General features: G+C 40.7%; 1 protein-coding gene across 1 annotated transcript; it reads left to right on the top strand.

Moving 5' to 3' along the window:
• The first annotated feature begins 8,997 nt into the window (after positions 1 to 8,997).
• LOC146638369 (crescerin-like protein che-12) lies at positions 8,998 to 11,416 on the top strand. Its single transcript, XM_085364133.1, has 8 exons — positions 8,998 to 9,072; positions 9,281 to 9,620; positions 9,852 to 10,091; positions 10,257 to 10,380; positions 10,483 to 10,588; positions 10,688 to 10,926; positions 11,022 to 11,177; positions 11,275 to 11,416. The coding sequence occupies exons 1-8, from the start codon at positions 8,998 to 9,000 to the stop codon at positions 11,414 to 11,416; spliced, it is 1,422 nt and encodes a 473-aa protein (XP_085220259.1).
• Positions 11,417 to 16,919: the final 5,503 nt, after the last annotated feature.

Raw genomic sequence — 16,919 nt, 5'->3', positions numbered from 1 at the left:
TCACTTTCTTTTTTTTCTTTTTTTTACCTTTTCCTCCATCCTTTGGCATCCTGATGCACTCCCCTTACACATATGAAGAAGTGAATATAAGGCAGCTCTTGATCTGCCTTCTGCAAACATCCTTATCAAATGAATACATCATCATATCTCTGTGAACTGTGCCACTCGCAGAAGTGTTTGATACCAAGGGACTTCTTTTCACTTTATTTCCCTTCTCTCTGTATCTCTCACAGATACACACAAGTGCACTATTCACAATCATTCCCTGAAGACATTTCTAAAGACTTTAGTTCTTTCAAAGAGCTCCTCTTTGAATTTCTGATGTCTGGGGAAAAGCTCTGGAAGTTTGGAAATTTCAGCCAAGAAACTTCAAACCCACAGCGAAGCACTGACACATGCACACCCCCAAACTGTGACATAGTCCCCCCCACACACAATTATTCCCTGTAAGACAAGATTGTCACAACCCGGCTCATAGGAAGTGACATGCAAGTGGGAGACCACACACAGGTTTTTAAAGGCTGTAAGACATATTTAATGAAAAATAAGGTAAAGCAACTTAAACACAATTTAAAGACCATAACAGCCATAACTGAAACTTCCGAATGAACAAGATGGGTGCCAGACAGCGAGAGCCAGAGCAAGAGCCAGAATCGCTGGTTCAGTCAAGGTGTCTTTATATACACCCGGACTGGCCTTCTCAGGTGTGCTGCATCTGTAATTGGGTCAGCTCCACCTACCTGCAAGAAATGGGTAACAGAAAAAGCAAAACACAAGGCCAGCCCACTTGCCGTCACAAGATGTAATCTCAGTTCACAAAGAAAACTTCTGTCCAATATTTTGCTTGTGATTTAATGGGGACATGAAACACTACATATATAAAGGCTAATTTACACCACCGAGCTCTGCTCTCAAAAAATGGATTTAACAAATAAGTGTCTAAAGTTTTGAAAACATGTTTAGCGCCATCGTCTATCAGTATGAAAAAGGACGTCATAATGTTGGTTGTGGCTAAAAGACTTGCATTGCTTTTGTTTGCTAACTAGTGAATTGATAACTCAGAGGAAAATAACAACAATAAAACTAAGAATCCGTTCAAGGGGACCACATTTGTGCTGCTCATGGCAACAACAATGAGTTTTATGTTACGAAACCAAGGGTATGCTGTCCACTTTTACTGTCTGTATCTTTAGCAGTAAGTACCTGTTTGCTGTTTGACTAGCTAACCTCTGAATTCAAATCTGTTTTAAAAAACACACTCGTTCCCACATGTGGCACAATCAAAGAGCATCAGTTCAATATCAGTTTGTGAGATATTTTAAAAAATGTTCTAAAGAAAGTGACAAGACCAGTTTTCTTTGTAAATTTCTTCATAATAATAAAAATATTTAAATAAGTCCAACAGTAGCTTTAAGAATCTGTTAAGATGTACTTTCCAGGAACAGCAAAATGAAACAGATATTTCATTCAATGTATTAAGATCAATAATCTGTAGGAACAATGACAACATTTATTTAGGTAAATATATTTATTCAGTATATGGATGACTCCACTGATTTCTTCATGAAAACTATCCATCCAAATCACAACAACATTTGCCTCAAGGTGCTTAAATTTATAATGTAGAAAACGTCCAATAACACAGAGAAACCCCAGCAATAAAAAAAAAAAACCCTTTGAGCGAACACTTGGTGACAGTGAGAAGGAAAAACTACATTTTAACAGGAAGAAACCTGCCTTTTAGTCTAAAAGAAATATACACTTAAAACCAGCATTTAAAACAACTCCTTCCTAAAGGAGGGAAAACCATGGATGGCAGTTTTTGCTTGTATGTATCCATCCACCGTGTTTTGGTGACATTGTCCAGTTTTGATGTCTTTACCTTCACTTTTCGATACTTCTAGTTTGTAGCCATCATTGGTTGTTGGGGTTCAACAAGAGAAGCTTCAAAGTTTCTGCTGCTATCCCTTCGCCTGCTCCACGGGGGTTTCTCCACCATTACTGTCCTCCCATTCATCCTTTTTCGTTTTGTTTTTTTGTACCTATCCACTGGGTTGTTGGTGGGACATCACTGCCACTTTCTTATAGAATTCCATCTCAGCATAGGTCGCGATGGTAGTCACTTTACAGTTTAATTGATTTCTACCTACCTGTCTGTGAATAGTCTCCTCCCCCTCGCCTCTCTCGTTCTGCCTGTCTGGTTTGTTCCTACTCTTGGATCTTTCCCTTTCTCTTTGTGCTCCTTCCTGACAACTTCCTCCCATTTCACTTTTTTCTCCCACCTTGGTTGTTCATTAAATATTTATATTCATAACCCCAGTCGCACCCAGTCAAGGCTTGGCTTTATATGGAGTTGCTTTATATCTAAGATTAGCTTTCCAGATTGTCTCAAGGCAAATTCAAGAATGAAAGTGCTGTAGTGATTCTGTGCAAAATAAAGCTGTGCCTCTTTAAAGTCAATATTGTCGCACATTAAGCCAGCAGGGACAGAACTGAAATATATATATGTAACCTGGAAGGGCCACAGAACGGTAAAGTGTTACTGAACAAACCAACACAGATTGTTTGTGAGAAGAGAAAACTGACAGTTACCAAGTTTCCACACATGGACAATAAACTGGACACACACACACACACACACACACAAAATTGCAAGTGTTTGAGCATGGGGAAAAAGAACAGCTTTGGTGTGTGTGTGTGTGTGTGTGTGTGTGTGTGTGTGTGTGTGCTCGTTCTGGCTTCTTTCCAGTGACAGCCACTCTCATTAGGTCCTGAGGGGCTCACATGCATGTACTCACTGACACAAACACACAAACACGCGCGTGCATGCTCTTTCTCTGTTTTTAAAGCAGCAGGACAATGGAATCGCAGCTTCCAGTTCCATCAAACACATGGTCTACAGAGTAAGCCAAGGGGGATTGAAGCCTTGTTTGTGAAGCCTTAGTTTATCCATTGTTAGTCAGCCAGGTATTCTTTCATTCTCCTCTGCCCATCCCTCAGACACCACACGTGCTTTCCTAAACAGGGCATTTCAGTTTCAGCCCATCTGGGTGATTACTTTGAAACAAAGCACTATTGTGTTAGCACGTCTCAGAATACAAAACTAATGTTAGTATTATAAACAAACGTTTCATCTTGCATCCATCATATTTTCATTTCACAAGCCAAGACCAAGGTAAATGGACATTTACAGCGTAGCTGAAAAGCATTAAAAATGCAAATTATGATGCATCTTCAACAAACTTGCAATGTCAGTAATCCCACCAGACTAATCTGACACTAGTTTGGAGTCTTCCCGCCCCTAATCCTTAGAAAAACTCTTTTACACTGAAGACGAGGACTTAAGGCTGAAGCCCTCGGGGGTGTTTGAGCTTTAAATACTTGTTCAGCTGGTTGACTTGAGCCAAAACTTGCTTTTGCAGAATGCTCAGTTTGTTCAGTAAGTTCTGTAAAGTAGGTCTTAAGACAGCTAAACAGTGCAGTGGTGTAAACATAGAAACAGACGAAAATGAAACCACAGTGCGCACAACAGAAGGCACCACAGGGGGATATAGGGGCTAAGAAAGTTACGTACGATGTGATTTAAGTACAGTGGACAGAACGTTACATACACTCGTCATGGATGTTATGATAATTTAGGGCTTTTAATGTTTTCTTTGAACTTTTGTTTTCAATAAAAGCAAGAATTCGGTGCTCAAGCGACCCGAGGCTTATGTGACCACTCTGCTATTTTATAATTTTAAGTTGTGGGCTTCCAGTCACGGCCTAACTTTTAAGTGTAGTCTACAAATTCTCAGTTGGGTTAGGGTCAGGGCTTTAGAAAGGCCACTCCAGAAGCTTAACATTAATCTGCTCTATCCTTTATAACAAACCATTAACTGTTTTAACCATCTAGGTGTTGATGTAGTATGATGAAGCAGTCCTTTGTCTTCATCGTTCCATCCAGTTTGTGCAATGCACCAATACCACTGCAGCAAAACAGCCGCAGAGTATGTTGCTACCACCACCAAATGTTCTTAGGTTTGAAAGCCTTGTCTTTACTCCTCCAACCAAACCTCTTGTTACTGTGATTAACATTTTTACAGGAGATTTAGTTTGTCCATCCGGGCAGCTACAAAATTCATTCACTGTGGCACAGCGACGCTGCTGTATCCTGCATTTTCCATTTCATGTCAGGCTTCTTAGTTTATATCGTTCACTTAGTGTTTCCCATCTTATCCTCTCTTTTCAGTCCCCTGGTTTAGTTATTTCATGTGTCTGAGTTAAACCATTTAGGTGTGGTTTTCACTTCCTGTTTGATTTTGGTAGCTACTTGTCTTTAACATTTTGTTTCTTAATCGTCTGCACCTGCATTTTGTTTTTCCCACGTGTCCTGATTGCTGTCTTCCACTCACTTTGTGGCAGCATCTGTTAACCTTTTCTGCACGTCTCCAGTTAGTTTGGATTTTGTTTATCGTCTCAGTTGGCTTCATACATTTTATCACCTGAAGTAAAGGCTTGTTTTTGGTTTGGTTTGCCTGTTACTATGTGTCTTTGTGAGTCACGACAAATTGTTTATTTATTTTATTTATTTTATTTAGGACAGTGCATGTTAATGAACATAAATGTAAAAAAAAATTATATGAATGTAAACATACCAGATTATAGCCAAGGGCTAATTTCCATCTGTTGTCCTTAAGCATAAAAAATAGACATAATAATTCATAACAATTGAACTGATGATAAGATAAGATAAGATAAGATAACCTTTATTAGTCCCACACGTGGGAAATTTGTTTTGTCACAGCAGGAAGTGGACAGTGCAAAAGTTATGACGCAAAAATTAGAATACAATAAGAATAAATACAGTACACAGCTGTACAGAATAGAATAAAATAATATACTATATACAGTAGAATAAAATAGAATAAAAATATACAATAAGATAAAAATAGAATACGAATGCTATATACAACTGAGTAAAAATACAACGATGCCAGAAAGGATTATTGCACTTAGTGTTATTGCACATGTGTGGATGTGTGTGTTTGTTCAGTTAAAGTCTTTGTTGTGGAGTCTGACAGCAGTGGGGAGGAAAGACCTGCGAAATCTCTCCGTCCCACACCGTGGGTGCCGCAGTCTCCCACTGAAGGAGCTGCTCAGTGCTGTCACAGTCTGCTGCATGGGGTGGGAGACGTTGTCCAACAGGGATGACAGCTTAGCCGCCATTCTCCTGTCACTCACCACCTCCACTGGGTCCAGAGGGCATCCTAGAACAGAGCTGGCCCTTCGGATCACCCTGTTCAGTCTCTTCCTGTCCCCAGCAGAGATGCTGCCGCCCCAGCAGACCACACCATAAAAGATAGCAGAAGCCACCACAGAGTCATAGAAGGTCTTCAGGAGTGGGCCCTCCACCCCAAACGACCTGAGTCTCCGCAGCAGGTACAGCCTGCTCTGCCCTTTCCTGTAGAGGGCGTCTGAGTTATGAGTCCAGTCCAGTCTGTTGTTCAGATGAACACCAAGGTACCTGTAGCTGTCCACAGCCTCAATGTCCATACCCTGGATGTTCAGTGGTTGCAGTGGAGAATGCTTGTGCCTGCGGAAGTCTACCACCAGCTCCTTGGTTTTACTGGCGTTGATCTGGAGGTAGTTCAGCTGGCACCAGTCCACAAAGTCTTGAGTCAGTCCTCTGTACTCCTTGTCGTCCCCATCAGTGATGAGGCCGACTATTGCAGAGTCATCAGAGAACTTCTGCAGGAAGCACTGGGTGGAATTGTGGGAGAAGTCTGCAGTGTAGATGGTGAAGAGGAACGGAGCCAGAACCGTTCCCTGTGGGGCCCCCGTACTGCAGACGACCCTGTCCGACACACAGCCCTGAGTCCTCACATACTGTGGTCGGTCGGTGAGGTAGTCCAAAATCCAGGTAGTGAGGTGATGGTCCACTCCAGAGTTCTCCAGCTTGTCCTTCAGAACCGAGGGAAGAATAGTGTTGAAGGCACTGGAGAAATCAAAGAACATGATTCTCACAGTGCTTCCAGCGGTCTCCAGGTGAGCGAGGGAACGATGTAGGAGGTGAATGACGGCATCATCCGCGCCAATGCCAGGCTGGTAGGCAAACTGAAGTGGGTCCAGTGATGAGCTTGTTAGGCGCCGAAGCTGAGCCAGGACCAACCGCTCCAGGGTCTTCATCAGGTGGGATGTCAGAGCCACCGGCCTGTAGCTGTTGAGGTCCTTGGGGCGTGAAGTCTTTGGCACTGGTACAACACAGGAGGTTTTCCAGAGCTGTGGGACTCTTCCCAACCTCAGGCTCAGGTTGAAGAGGTGCTCCATCACCCCACACAGTTGGTCCGCGCAGGACCTGACGACCCTCGAGCTGATGCCATCTGGGCCCGCTGCCTTCTTGCCATTAATCCTCCTCAGTTCCCTCCTAACCTGGGTGGTTGAGAGAGACAGGCTGGAGCCTTGTGTTGAGTGTGTATTGGATGCTGTTGTTGGGGGTGGGGGGGAGTGAGCAGGGTGAATAGAGGAGGTGTGAAGTGTCTGAGGTGTCAGAGGTGGAACAGCAGCAGTGGGGGTGGGTGAGTCTGCAGCCGATGTTGTAGACTGTCTCATGGTTGAATCAAATCTGTTGAAGAAATGATTCAGTTCATTTGCCCACCTCACATCCCTCCCAGGCAGAGAGTTCTGCTGTTTGTGGCCTGAGATGGTTCTGAGGCCTCTCCAGACTTCACCAACGTTGTTTTGCTGAAGCTGGTTCTCCATCTTCTGCCTGTAGCTGTCCTTCCCATTCCTTATCAGTCCCCTCAACTCTCTCTGCACCCTTTTCAACTCCTCTTTGTCTTTGGATTTGAAGGCCCTCCTCTTCTGCTTGAGGACAGCTTTAATTTCTGGGGTAATCCAAGGTTTGTTGTTGGAGAAACACCGTACAGTCCTGGTAAATGGTAAAATGATGTTATGATGAGTTATTTAGAAATGTCTCCAAGAGACCTTCCTGACTCCTTAGATCCTAACCAAGACTTTCTCATTGATCTGCACATTTGTCAGTCCACTGAGTGCTAGCAAACAAAATATTTTTATGTTGGCAAAGAGAAACTACCAGTTGTAGTCAAGCATGAACACTAAAGAGGACTTAATATTACTTAGCCTTGACAATTTAAAAGCCATTGTAGAGCCTCCAACACCATTTATTAGAATATTTAAGTGAGTGAATAGATCTATTTGAGCCTGTTTATATAACTGTAGCCCTGTGTGAATGAGAGAAAATTCAAATAAATTCAAACGTATGCCTCTTTAGTAATAAAGTTGTATGCTGGAAAGAGAACAATTCAAAGAAATCATTAAAAGCTCAAAGTTACCATAACATTCGTGTCCATGATGAATGTAGTTAAACTTCTGATCACAATGTACAGTTCTGACACGACACTGATTCGGAGTGATAGACCCTCGCAGAGCTGAGCGATCTACAGAATAACCAAAAGAGTCAGTAAACCCTAAAAAGTCTTTTCATTCAGTCACTTTGGGGTCATTCTGTGAAAAATAAATCACAGATGTAACTACATTTCAAGGGACATTCAACTTAAATCAGTCAAATAAAGGAAAACAGAGAGTAGACAGATTATTATTTATCACAACAATGTTAGCATAAGCAACATTTTACCTTCATACTATGAATACTATTTGAGGCAAAGGCTCTTGAGAGAATGTTCAAGATCCTTGAGAATTCTGAAAGGAAAAGGTCTGATGTACTTGAAAAATTAGCAAAAACTACTAAAAAGGTGTCAGTTATAAGATATTTAAAAGTTTTAATTCAAAAATCACAAATTACTCTTTAAATGTGACCATTTAAACATATTTTTATCATCTCCATACTGTATGTCTCTTTTTTCTGCCTCACCACTCCTTCCTCCTCCCACATTTCATTTTATATCAGCTAATGTTAGACTTGAATGTCCTAAAAATCACACTTTCCCTCTGCTTAGCAGCTTGATTACATTCTCGTGACATATGAGAGTTTATTAGCACATTGTCCATGTCTGCCTCCTTTCACAAAGTTTCACAGGCTTCTCAAACAGACATGGATGCTTCACCCACCATTTCAACAGCAGATGCAAACAGCGGACTGACCACCGACACTTATTATGAATAAACAGCAGCCAGAACATTTAAGGGAAAATATTTCCTTAACATATCCATTTACAATAATCATTTTTTCCTGATTTGTTGTTAAGTGCTGATGTTACTGAAATATATTTTGCACTAAAATGCTCATGTACTCAAACAACAACTTACTTAGCCTGGGCCAGTGTTGTACTTACGCATAATAATGATAATTCTATAATTATAATTATAGAACTAGATCTACTTCTACTGAATCGAGAAAAGGTTCCTGAGAAGAGATTTAATTTTCAGTATATAAGAAATTTGGGGCGTTTCTGAAGGTACTGTACCATGTTAGAGCATCTTAACATAGAGTCCTTGAATACTAGGCAGTTGTAGAGGATGAGTTACTCTACTTTAAATGACTCCCACCCCTTATTGGAGGATTTCAGCTTCTTCCTTTGGGACAGAGGTTTGCAGCCCCTAAATGCAGGCGAAGCTTGAAGAAACAGCTTTGTCCAAACTGCTATTTTGTTGTCGTTGTAGCAAATGACACGTTTTTTTCTGTAGTTTTTAAAAACTGTATTTATTTATTTACTGTACTTATTTCTCTATTTATGACAGTGCTTTTATCTCCTTTTTGCTGTTTTATATGAATTTATCAGTATAGTGTTGTCTAGTTTAAAGATCATAATTAGAGATCATAAGCTGCCTTTGATTTAGACATGTCTGATATTTTTGTAAAAACACAAAATAGTGTATATATATATATGAATATTTTCAAACAATTCACAATGAGTTCCATATGACATCATCCTAACAGTGATTTACTGAGCAGCTGAGTTAGAACTTGTCACTCACACACTGAGAAACACTCAAACTTTCTGTTTCTAAACAATTTGTTCACTTTTTATCTCAGTCATGCCTGAAAAGACATCAGATAACTTTTTCCATCGCTTTCGAGATTTGATTCCGAGAAAACGCACAGGTGGAGATGTAAGTAACTAAACCTACTCATTCTTGACTTCTCTGCTGTTCAAATGTAAACGTTTCTGAGAGATGTGTTATATTTTGCTGCTTTGCACAGTGTAATTTTTGTGTAAGTCACTGTAGACAGAGCAACTGTCAGCGCTTCACCACAGAGTCCAGGATCCTGGACTTTCACAAAGCTCAGAGCAGTAAGACAAATGTGTTCTTTCAACAGGCAGACACATTGCATATCGCACAGAGACCCAGAGATTATGCTGTGCGACTCCCACCTTTACCTAAGCAATGCGCAGACTCTCCACAGAGAGTCCAGAGAAGCTGGAAAATAAGTCCCTGGTTGGATGACCCCTTTTGGAATCAGGAGGACCCTAAAAGAAGTCTGTGTAGCCTCAGCTCTGTAGACACACACACACCAAGTGATCTGAGGGCCATTCCTCTCATTGATCGTCCTGTTGAGATGACACCACTCACTCCAGTTCCTCCACCTCCTCGAGCAGCTTGTCCATCGCAATTGCCTGTTTTCTCTGCTAAACATTCAGGAGCAGGTCGTTTCAAAGGTGATGCTTTTCTTTAGTGGTTAAACCTGCTGTTAATCAGTTAGTTTAGATTTTAAATTTTGACACTGTAGATTATCTATTTTAATGCTAAATTACACACATTCTTGCTGTCCATTCATTTTATATGCTTTTTTGAAGAAAAAAAAATCAGGAAGAAAAATGTTTATTGTTGTTGTTTTTTTTTAGTAAGATGTCAATTTGTAGTTATTTAGTTATTTTTTGTCTAAACAGACACGAAGGTCATTCATGGAATAAGAGTCTTGACAGTAAAAGACAAATTTGGGCCTATTTTGGAAAAACTGCAGCATTTCCAGGATGGGATTGTAACCTTACCTGGACACACAGTACCAACCAAAACATTTACTGCAGTAAAGCCTTTGACTCAGAAACCTCCAACAGTTCCCATACCGCAAAAACGAGGACCTCGGCTTGGGACGCTGCTGCGCTGTGCAAAAGTCGTCCCTATAGACGGTAAGTGGTTTTCCTCAGTAACTGTAGAAGATGCTGAATAATCAAACTTTAAATTAAGAGATTTTTAAAAAAAGATTTTAATGAACAATTAATCACTGCATCATGTACAATGCTTCGAATTAGAAGAAATTACAGTTTCTTTTTACTAACCTCGTTGATTATCAGACAAGAAAGCAGACAGTCAGTGCAGTCAGAATAATCCAAGAGAGGGCAGGGTCAAACTCCTGCCTCTAGCTACACCTGTAGAGAGCCTGTCCCACAGCTTTAGTCTGCTGTCTTCAGACGACTGGTAAGAAACGTAGTAAGGAGACATTAAATACTGCACAGAAACAGTGCTGCATAATGTGGCTGTGTTATTTGTGGTGTTCAATGTTGTGTTGTGTAAATACAGGATTAAGAAAAGACAGGGGTTGCAAACTATTCAGTCTCTGGCAAAGCACCACTCGGACATCCTGAAGACTAAACTGCATGAAGTGTGTCTGGTCCTCATTGAGGAGGTATTGCACACTTTATGTTTCTTATATGTGTTTCATGCAGCTAGTTTCCCTTCAAGTGCATACTACAGCCTCAACTGATGATTTTCACTCACATTTTAGGTGAAAAACCAACGCTCAGCAATAGCCTGTGAGACCATACATACCATCGATGAGCTCTATATTCAGCTCCAGAAAACAATGGACCCAGAAGTTGAAACAACAGGCCGAGCTCTATTGCTGAAGCTTGCACAGACCAACAACAACTTTCTTCATCAGGAGGTCAATCTGGCGCTTGATGCCATGGTGGAAAATTGCAGCCATGGACGGATTCTGAGCGCTCTGTTTAACACAGGACTGACGTAAGAGGAGAGAAGAAGCTGTAGTGATTTTATTAGAAGACATGAAAGAGAGATCATGTTCACTGAGTTGTGTGTCTAATATTGTCCTTGCTCAGCCATCGCTGTGTCGCAGTGAGGAATAGCGCGGCTCAACACCTGCACCAGCTGGCTGACAAACTTGGAGCAGCCGTCATCCTGAAAGCAGGAAGCTTCACTGAAAGGTTTCTAATTGCTGCCTCTAGAATGGCAGGGGATGCTGCACCTGAAGCCAGGTGGGTACTTTTAAATGGGTTTGAAGTGCATCAATGTTTTATTTTCTGTGAGTTTACACAATTAATGAAAATTAATGATAACTGTAATCTTCCACAGGTACCATGGGCGAACAATCATCAAGAAACTGACCCTTCACAATGAATTTATGAATTTGTGGATGAAGATTGTCCCTGAAAAAGACAGGCGTCCTGTGGAGAAGAGCCTGAAAAAGACAGGCATCCTGTGGAGAAGAGCCTGAAAAAGGCTAATAATTACAGGCAGCAGGTCAGCATCCAGACTAGGCTCTCCTCTCCAGCAGGGCCTGGGATCCCCAGATGTGACAATGCAAGTCCTGATGAATACAGAGGAGAAGAGCGGCTGCTACAGTAGCAGCAGCACTCTGAGGCTAAGCTGGGAAAGTGGTTGGAGGTTCAACCATCATGACCACAGACAGTCCCAGTCGCTCTGCAGGAGTAAACTTCTCCATCTTCAGGACTACAAACTATTTCTCTGAAGGACAATATTATTTAGATTTACATTAATTATTATTACATCATTCTTATTATTACATTATTTGTATTATTTCATTATTATTATCACATTTTTAAGATCCTGAATGGACAATGAATGAATAAATCCCTTTTTTTTTCATCTGAATTAAAATGGCACTTTGGTTGGCACATATACAGTTTCTGTTTTTCTGTCAACAAATATTAATGCATTCTTAGTTCTCTTGTTTTCATTTTTAACCCATGATTTTGCATTTTTATCAGGATTCAAAGTCATTTTTATAACATAAAGAAATATTAAATAAATACTAGAAAGCGATAATTTCAGAAGAAATTTGACGTGTGCCTATATGCTGCTGCTAATCAGTGTAGTTTGCCATTCATACGGCTACAGAGAGCAAAACTCAGCAGAGCAGCCATTCTCCACCATGAACTATGGTAAAAACAAACACCGCTCACGCCTCACAGATGACAGCTTACAGTTTTGTGTAAAGATGAGGTGATTTCGTACAGCCCCGATTTGCAGACGTTGTGCACAGAGGTTCATGAGCAGAAGTCCCATTGTACCACGGCAGACCCGACAATGTTTCCATGAACACGCTTTGAAGCATTACGTTATGGACCACTTTTCACACATGGTTGGTGTACCCACACAGCCGGCTGTAGCTTTTCAACTCACAGCCCAACACACACCAAAAAAAAAAAACAGCCGAGAGAGCACAGACTTTACGCCCGTGGGTCCACCTCCCCTGCAGCGGCACTGCAGACCACGCCCTGCCACACACATCAAACACGTAAAATAAATATTTATGCACTTTTGCATTCACTTTTTGTTTTTTGTTATTTTTACACAGTGTTCTTAATGATTAACAATGGTCTACAGCCAATCTTGTGTATTATTATACAAACTTTGGTTGTAAGATTCAGATAACTATTTAATAAAAGGTAAATATTTTATATGAGAGCAAGAAAGAAAAGTATATCTTTGTGTCCCCCTTTCCCTGTTAATGCCCTACCTGGCCCCCTGGCAAAAGCTTTGCTAGATCCGCCCCTGCACAGTTACCAGCTGTCAGCTACACAAAAAAAGGAGCTTGATGTTATTTGTCTCTCAGAAACAGTTGATAACTTTCCTTCAACTCATTCATGTCACCTAAAAGGTAAACCTGTTTCTCCATCACCAGTTCAGCTCTGATGATTCAGTAAGGACATCTCCTGGTTTCGACCAGCCCTTTTTTACAGCTGTGGCTCCAGCAAACATAAGCTGATACTAGAAATTAAGATCAAATGAATTCTAACAACAGCTAATCAAACTTAAACGTGCTGCTGTTGTTTAGCGCAATAAACAAACGAGAGAAAAGCCGATCATTGATCAGTTTCATGATTGAAGTTTCAACAGGCGAGAGAATGACAGGGGAGGCTGTCATAAAGTTCAACATCAGTAACTTAGCGTGCACACAGCTGTCGTGCTAGCTAGCACACAGAACGAGTTATTGTAACTGTCAGCACAACGAAAATAAACTACACCTAAACTCGGTTTATATCTGACCCAAATAGAGTGCAGTTCATAACTTCTTACCTGAAATTCAGTTCACCTCACGCTCCGACCGGTGTTCCAGATCTACTGGCGTTTAGATCAACTGGCGTTGGTCGAACAGATGTGTGGCAGTCTTGCGTTTCAGGAGCTGCTACCGACAAACCAGCAAAAAAACGCCAAATGTGTCACCTGTGACACTTGTGAGGTTATCTCAAACACACTCCGTCAGTCTTGATGCTGTTGAACAACAAAATGTTTAAAATGTGGCGAGTTTACCTGGTGATATCCTCATTCGCGATCGCGAAAACAGCAAACAATTAACACCACGCCGATGTTGTTCACAGGACAGCAAGAGTAAACGATCGGGAGACTCTTGTCGTCGTTATCGTTCCCCTCGCACGTTTTATTTCTCCGGTTTCAGCGTTTTTGCTTCACAACTAAAGCGAGCAGTTTACTTTGTGCACTAACATGGACTCGAGTCAACCAGCGCCACCTCTGGCCAAGTGCCACAGCCTACAGCCAGATCAACCTGTGACACACATCTGCACCACGTTTGATTTCATTTCTTGCACAACACATTTGTACCTTTCAATTGTGTCTGTTTGTGAATCATGCAAATAAACCTTTGAAAAGAATGAAATGATATCATATATTCCTTATTGGCCTACATTTGTACAAAATTCCAAATTATATACACAAAGTCATAGAAATCACCACTCCAATTGGTCATCATGATTTTAATATTCTCTTTTCCCATAACAATGAAATACACCTTGGACAAATATGACACATCAATATTTCATTAGTGTTGTCACATCATATCCTGTAAGCATCGTCTGCCTGTGTCCTTTCCCTGGAAATTAATATTTCCAGCCAATATAGGCAATTCATCAACATGGCTGGAGAGTTGGTAGTTATATATAAAGTCAGTGACTCAGGTGTGTCGCTTGGTTTGTCATCTGTTTGTGAGACTGGAGGAGACGCAATCTTTTGTTTTAAATCTTAGTTAGGAAGATTCCTGTTTTAAAACAAGCACGTTTTGTGAGAAATGCAAGAAGTACATCTGCAGAAAGCACACAGTTACATTCTGTCCATCATGTGGACAAAATTGAAAATGTTGAGCATTGAAAAACTGAGAACGTTGGGCAAGTTCAAAGGAAATGTGTTTGTAAGAACGAAAAACCAAATTGTTCCTAAAATAGTTATGGAAAGTCTAACTGTTGTATGTCTGTGTTCTACATGTTTATCTGATGGGAAATAAAGTTGCTATTGTTTCATTGCAGTTTTTGAACAATTCTGAGTGGATTTACACAGTACGGATCTAAATGACCCGCAACAAAATTAATGTCATTTTTTTGTTCTTCAACATAATACAAGGGTTCATTTCCAAAACTTGCCTATGATCTTCAATTTGTAGCAGATCCACTATCACACAGCAGCTGGAGCAGTTTCAAATGGAGGTCAGTCCACTGCTGCCACCTGTGGCCAAATACCATAGCCCACTACTAGATTAACTTGTGACACATCTTCACCTGCTGCTATGATGACATTGAGTAGAGGCTGAGTGGCTGCACTTACCCCTGGTACATCCAAATCTACCCACAAACATGTTGAAAGATGCAATGGCAGCAATGTGGATTGTCAACACTAAAAACAATCAGTAAGCAAAGACAACAGGGATCACTTTTTACTGTTTATTTAGCACCCACAACATTTGTAGTCACCTTCTGCACAGGGGAAGTCCACACACACTGTGTGGTACCACTTTCCACAGAAGGTGCATTCAGTCTGCAAGATTGAATGAGATTGTCAGAGTCATTGTCTGACTGTTTATTACTATTCACCTGCTGTACATTCACAGTAACTGCCATCTCCTTACAAATGTTTATTAGATTAACCACATTTATACAGACTGTATATAACAACAAACTCTAAAATGTTTTTTTCTCAGAGAAAAGACACAGACAGACTAGGCTAACGACATGTGATGTTACAACACTAGTGAAATATTAGTGTCATTTCATTCTTTTCAAAGGTTTATTTGCATGACGCACAAACACACACAATTGAAAGGTACAAATGTGTTGTGCAAGAAACGAAATCAAACGTGGTGCAGATGTGTGTCACAGGTTGATCTGGCTGTAGGCTGTAGTGATGGGATTTCCGGCTCTTTTTAGAGATCCGGCTCTTTCGGTTCGGCTCACTAAAAAGAGCCGGCTCACTAAAAAGAGCCGGCTCTTTCGGCTCCGAACCGGCTCTTCAGGTTGTTTTGTTGCTTTAATTAATTTATTATTAACAATAATATAAAATTATGCACAAAAGGAATTACTAACGTAAAAAGTGGTTTTATTTATATATGTTTATATATAAATATATGCGGTGGCCCCTAGAGACAAAACACGTACAAACTCCAAAACACATTTCTAGCATGAACTGAACTTCCAAAGCAGAGCTACTAGATCACTTAAATTACACAATTGAAAGCATGTGTGTATTGTTTGTGTATTTATACACAGGCACTCATATATATATTCAAATAATTTAAAAAAAAGTTCATTTACCTGTTATTACCACACACCAAATCCGGTCGTTGGTACTTGCTGGCTTGTGTAGCCACAAGATAACAAAGGCTCAACACTGCGCCCAGCATCCTGGAGCACTTCTGTTGTCTTTTGTACGTGTTTTGAGTTTTTATGTGCTTCTGAGTTTTTATATGCTTCTGAGTTTTTACGTGCTTCGGAGTTTGTATGTGTTTTTACGTGTTTTGGAGTTTTTACGTGTTTTGGAGTTTGTACGTGTTTTTACGTGTTTTGGAGTTTGTACATGCTTCAGAGTTCGTACGTGATTTGCAGTTTGTATGTGCTTTGTCTCTAGGGGCCACCGTAAATATACTTTTATTTATTCACTCCACATAAAATGTAATAAATAAATCATATAATACAAAAATCAACTATTCACATTTCAAGTTTTAACTATTTAAATTTTCAGCTTTTTCCTTTCACAAATTTAAAGTGAAAAGAACACAAAACACTGCAAACCACAACACAATTAAATATAAATTATAATATGAAAACTAAAAGAACATGCATATTCTCTGTCATATGGACCTGCATGAATAAACTTTCTTGATCCTTTATCATCTGCAACCGAAAATAGTTGTGGATGATTACTATACCTTTCTAATGTTGTTGTCCCTGCCTCTCTTTCTCTCTCTCTGGCTCTGTTCCTGTGCTACTGAGTGTAACTACCGCCCCTCCCCCCTCTGCCCAGCGTAAAGCACAAGGCTCGCGTGCAGAGTGAAGCGGAAAAAAAGTGCGAGAGAGAGGCTGAGAGAAAGAAAAAAAAAAAAAAAAACACGTGACGGCTCGCGATAAGGAGCCGGCTCGCGTCGTTCACGTCAAAGAGCCGGCTCTAAGAGCCATTTCGTTCGCGAACGACCCATCACTAGTAGGCTGTGGCACTTGGCCAGAGGTGGCGCTGGTTGACTCTAGTCCATGTTAGTGCACAAAGTAAACTGCTCACTTTAGTTGTGAAGCAAAAACGCTGAAACCGGAGAAATAAAACGTGCGAGGGGAACGATAACGACGACAAGAGTCTCCCGATCGTTTACTCTTGCTGTCCTGTGAACAACATCGGCGTGGTGTTAATTGTTTGCTGTTTTCGCGATCGCGTCGCGAATGAGGATATCACCAGGTAAACTCGCCACATTTTAAACATTT

The sequence above is a fragment of the Diplotaxodon limnothrissa genome, linkage group LG2 (genome assembly GCF_057381915.1).
Source record: "Diplotaxodon limnothrissa isolate DT_005_m linkage group LG2, D_limnothrissa_male_GT1.1, whole genome shotgun sequence".
NCBI classification, from domain to species: Eukaryota; Metazoa; Chordata; class Actinopteri; order Cichliformes; family Cichlidae; genus Diplotaxodon; species Diplotaxodon limnothrissa.
Note: the sequence above shows the minus strand (reverse complement) of the source record. Positions and strands in the feature narration are given on the sequence as shown.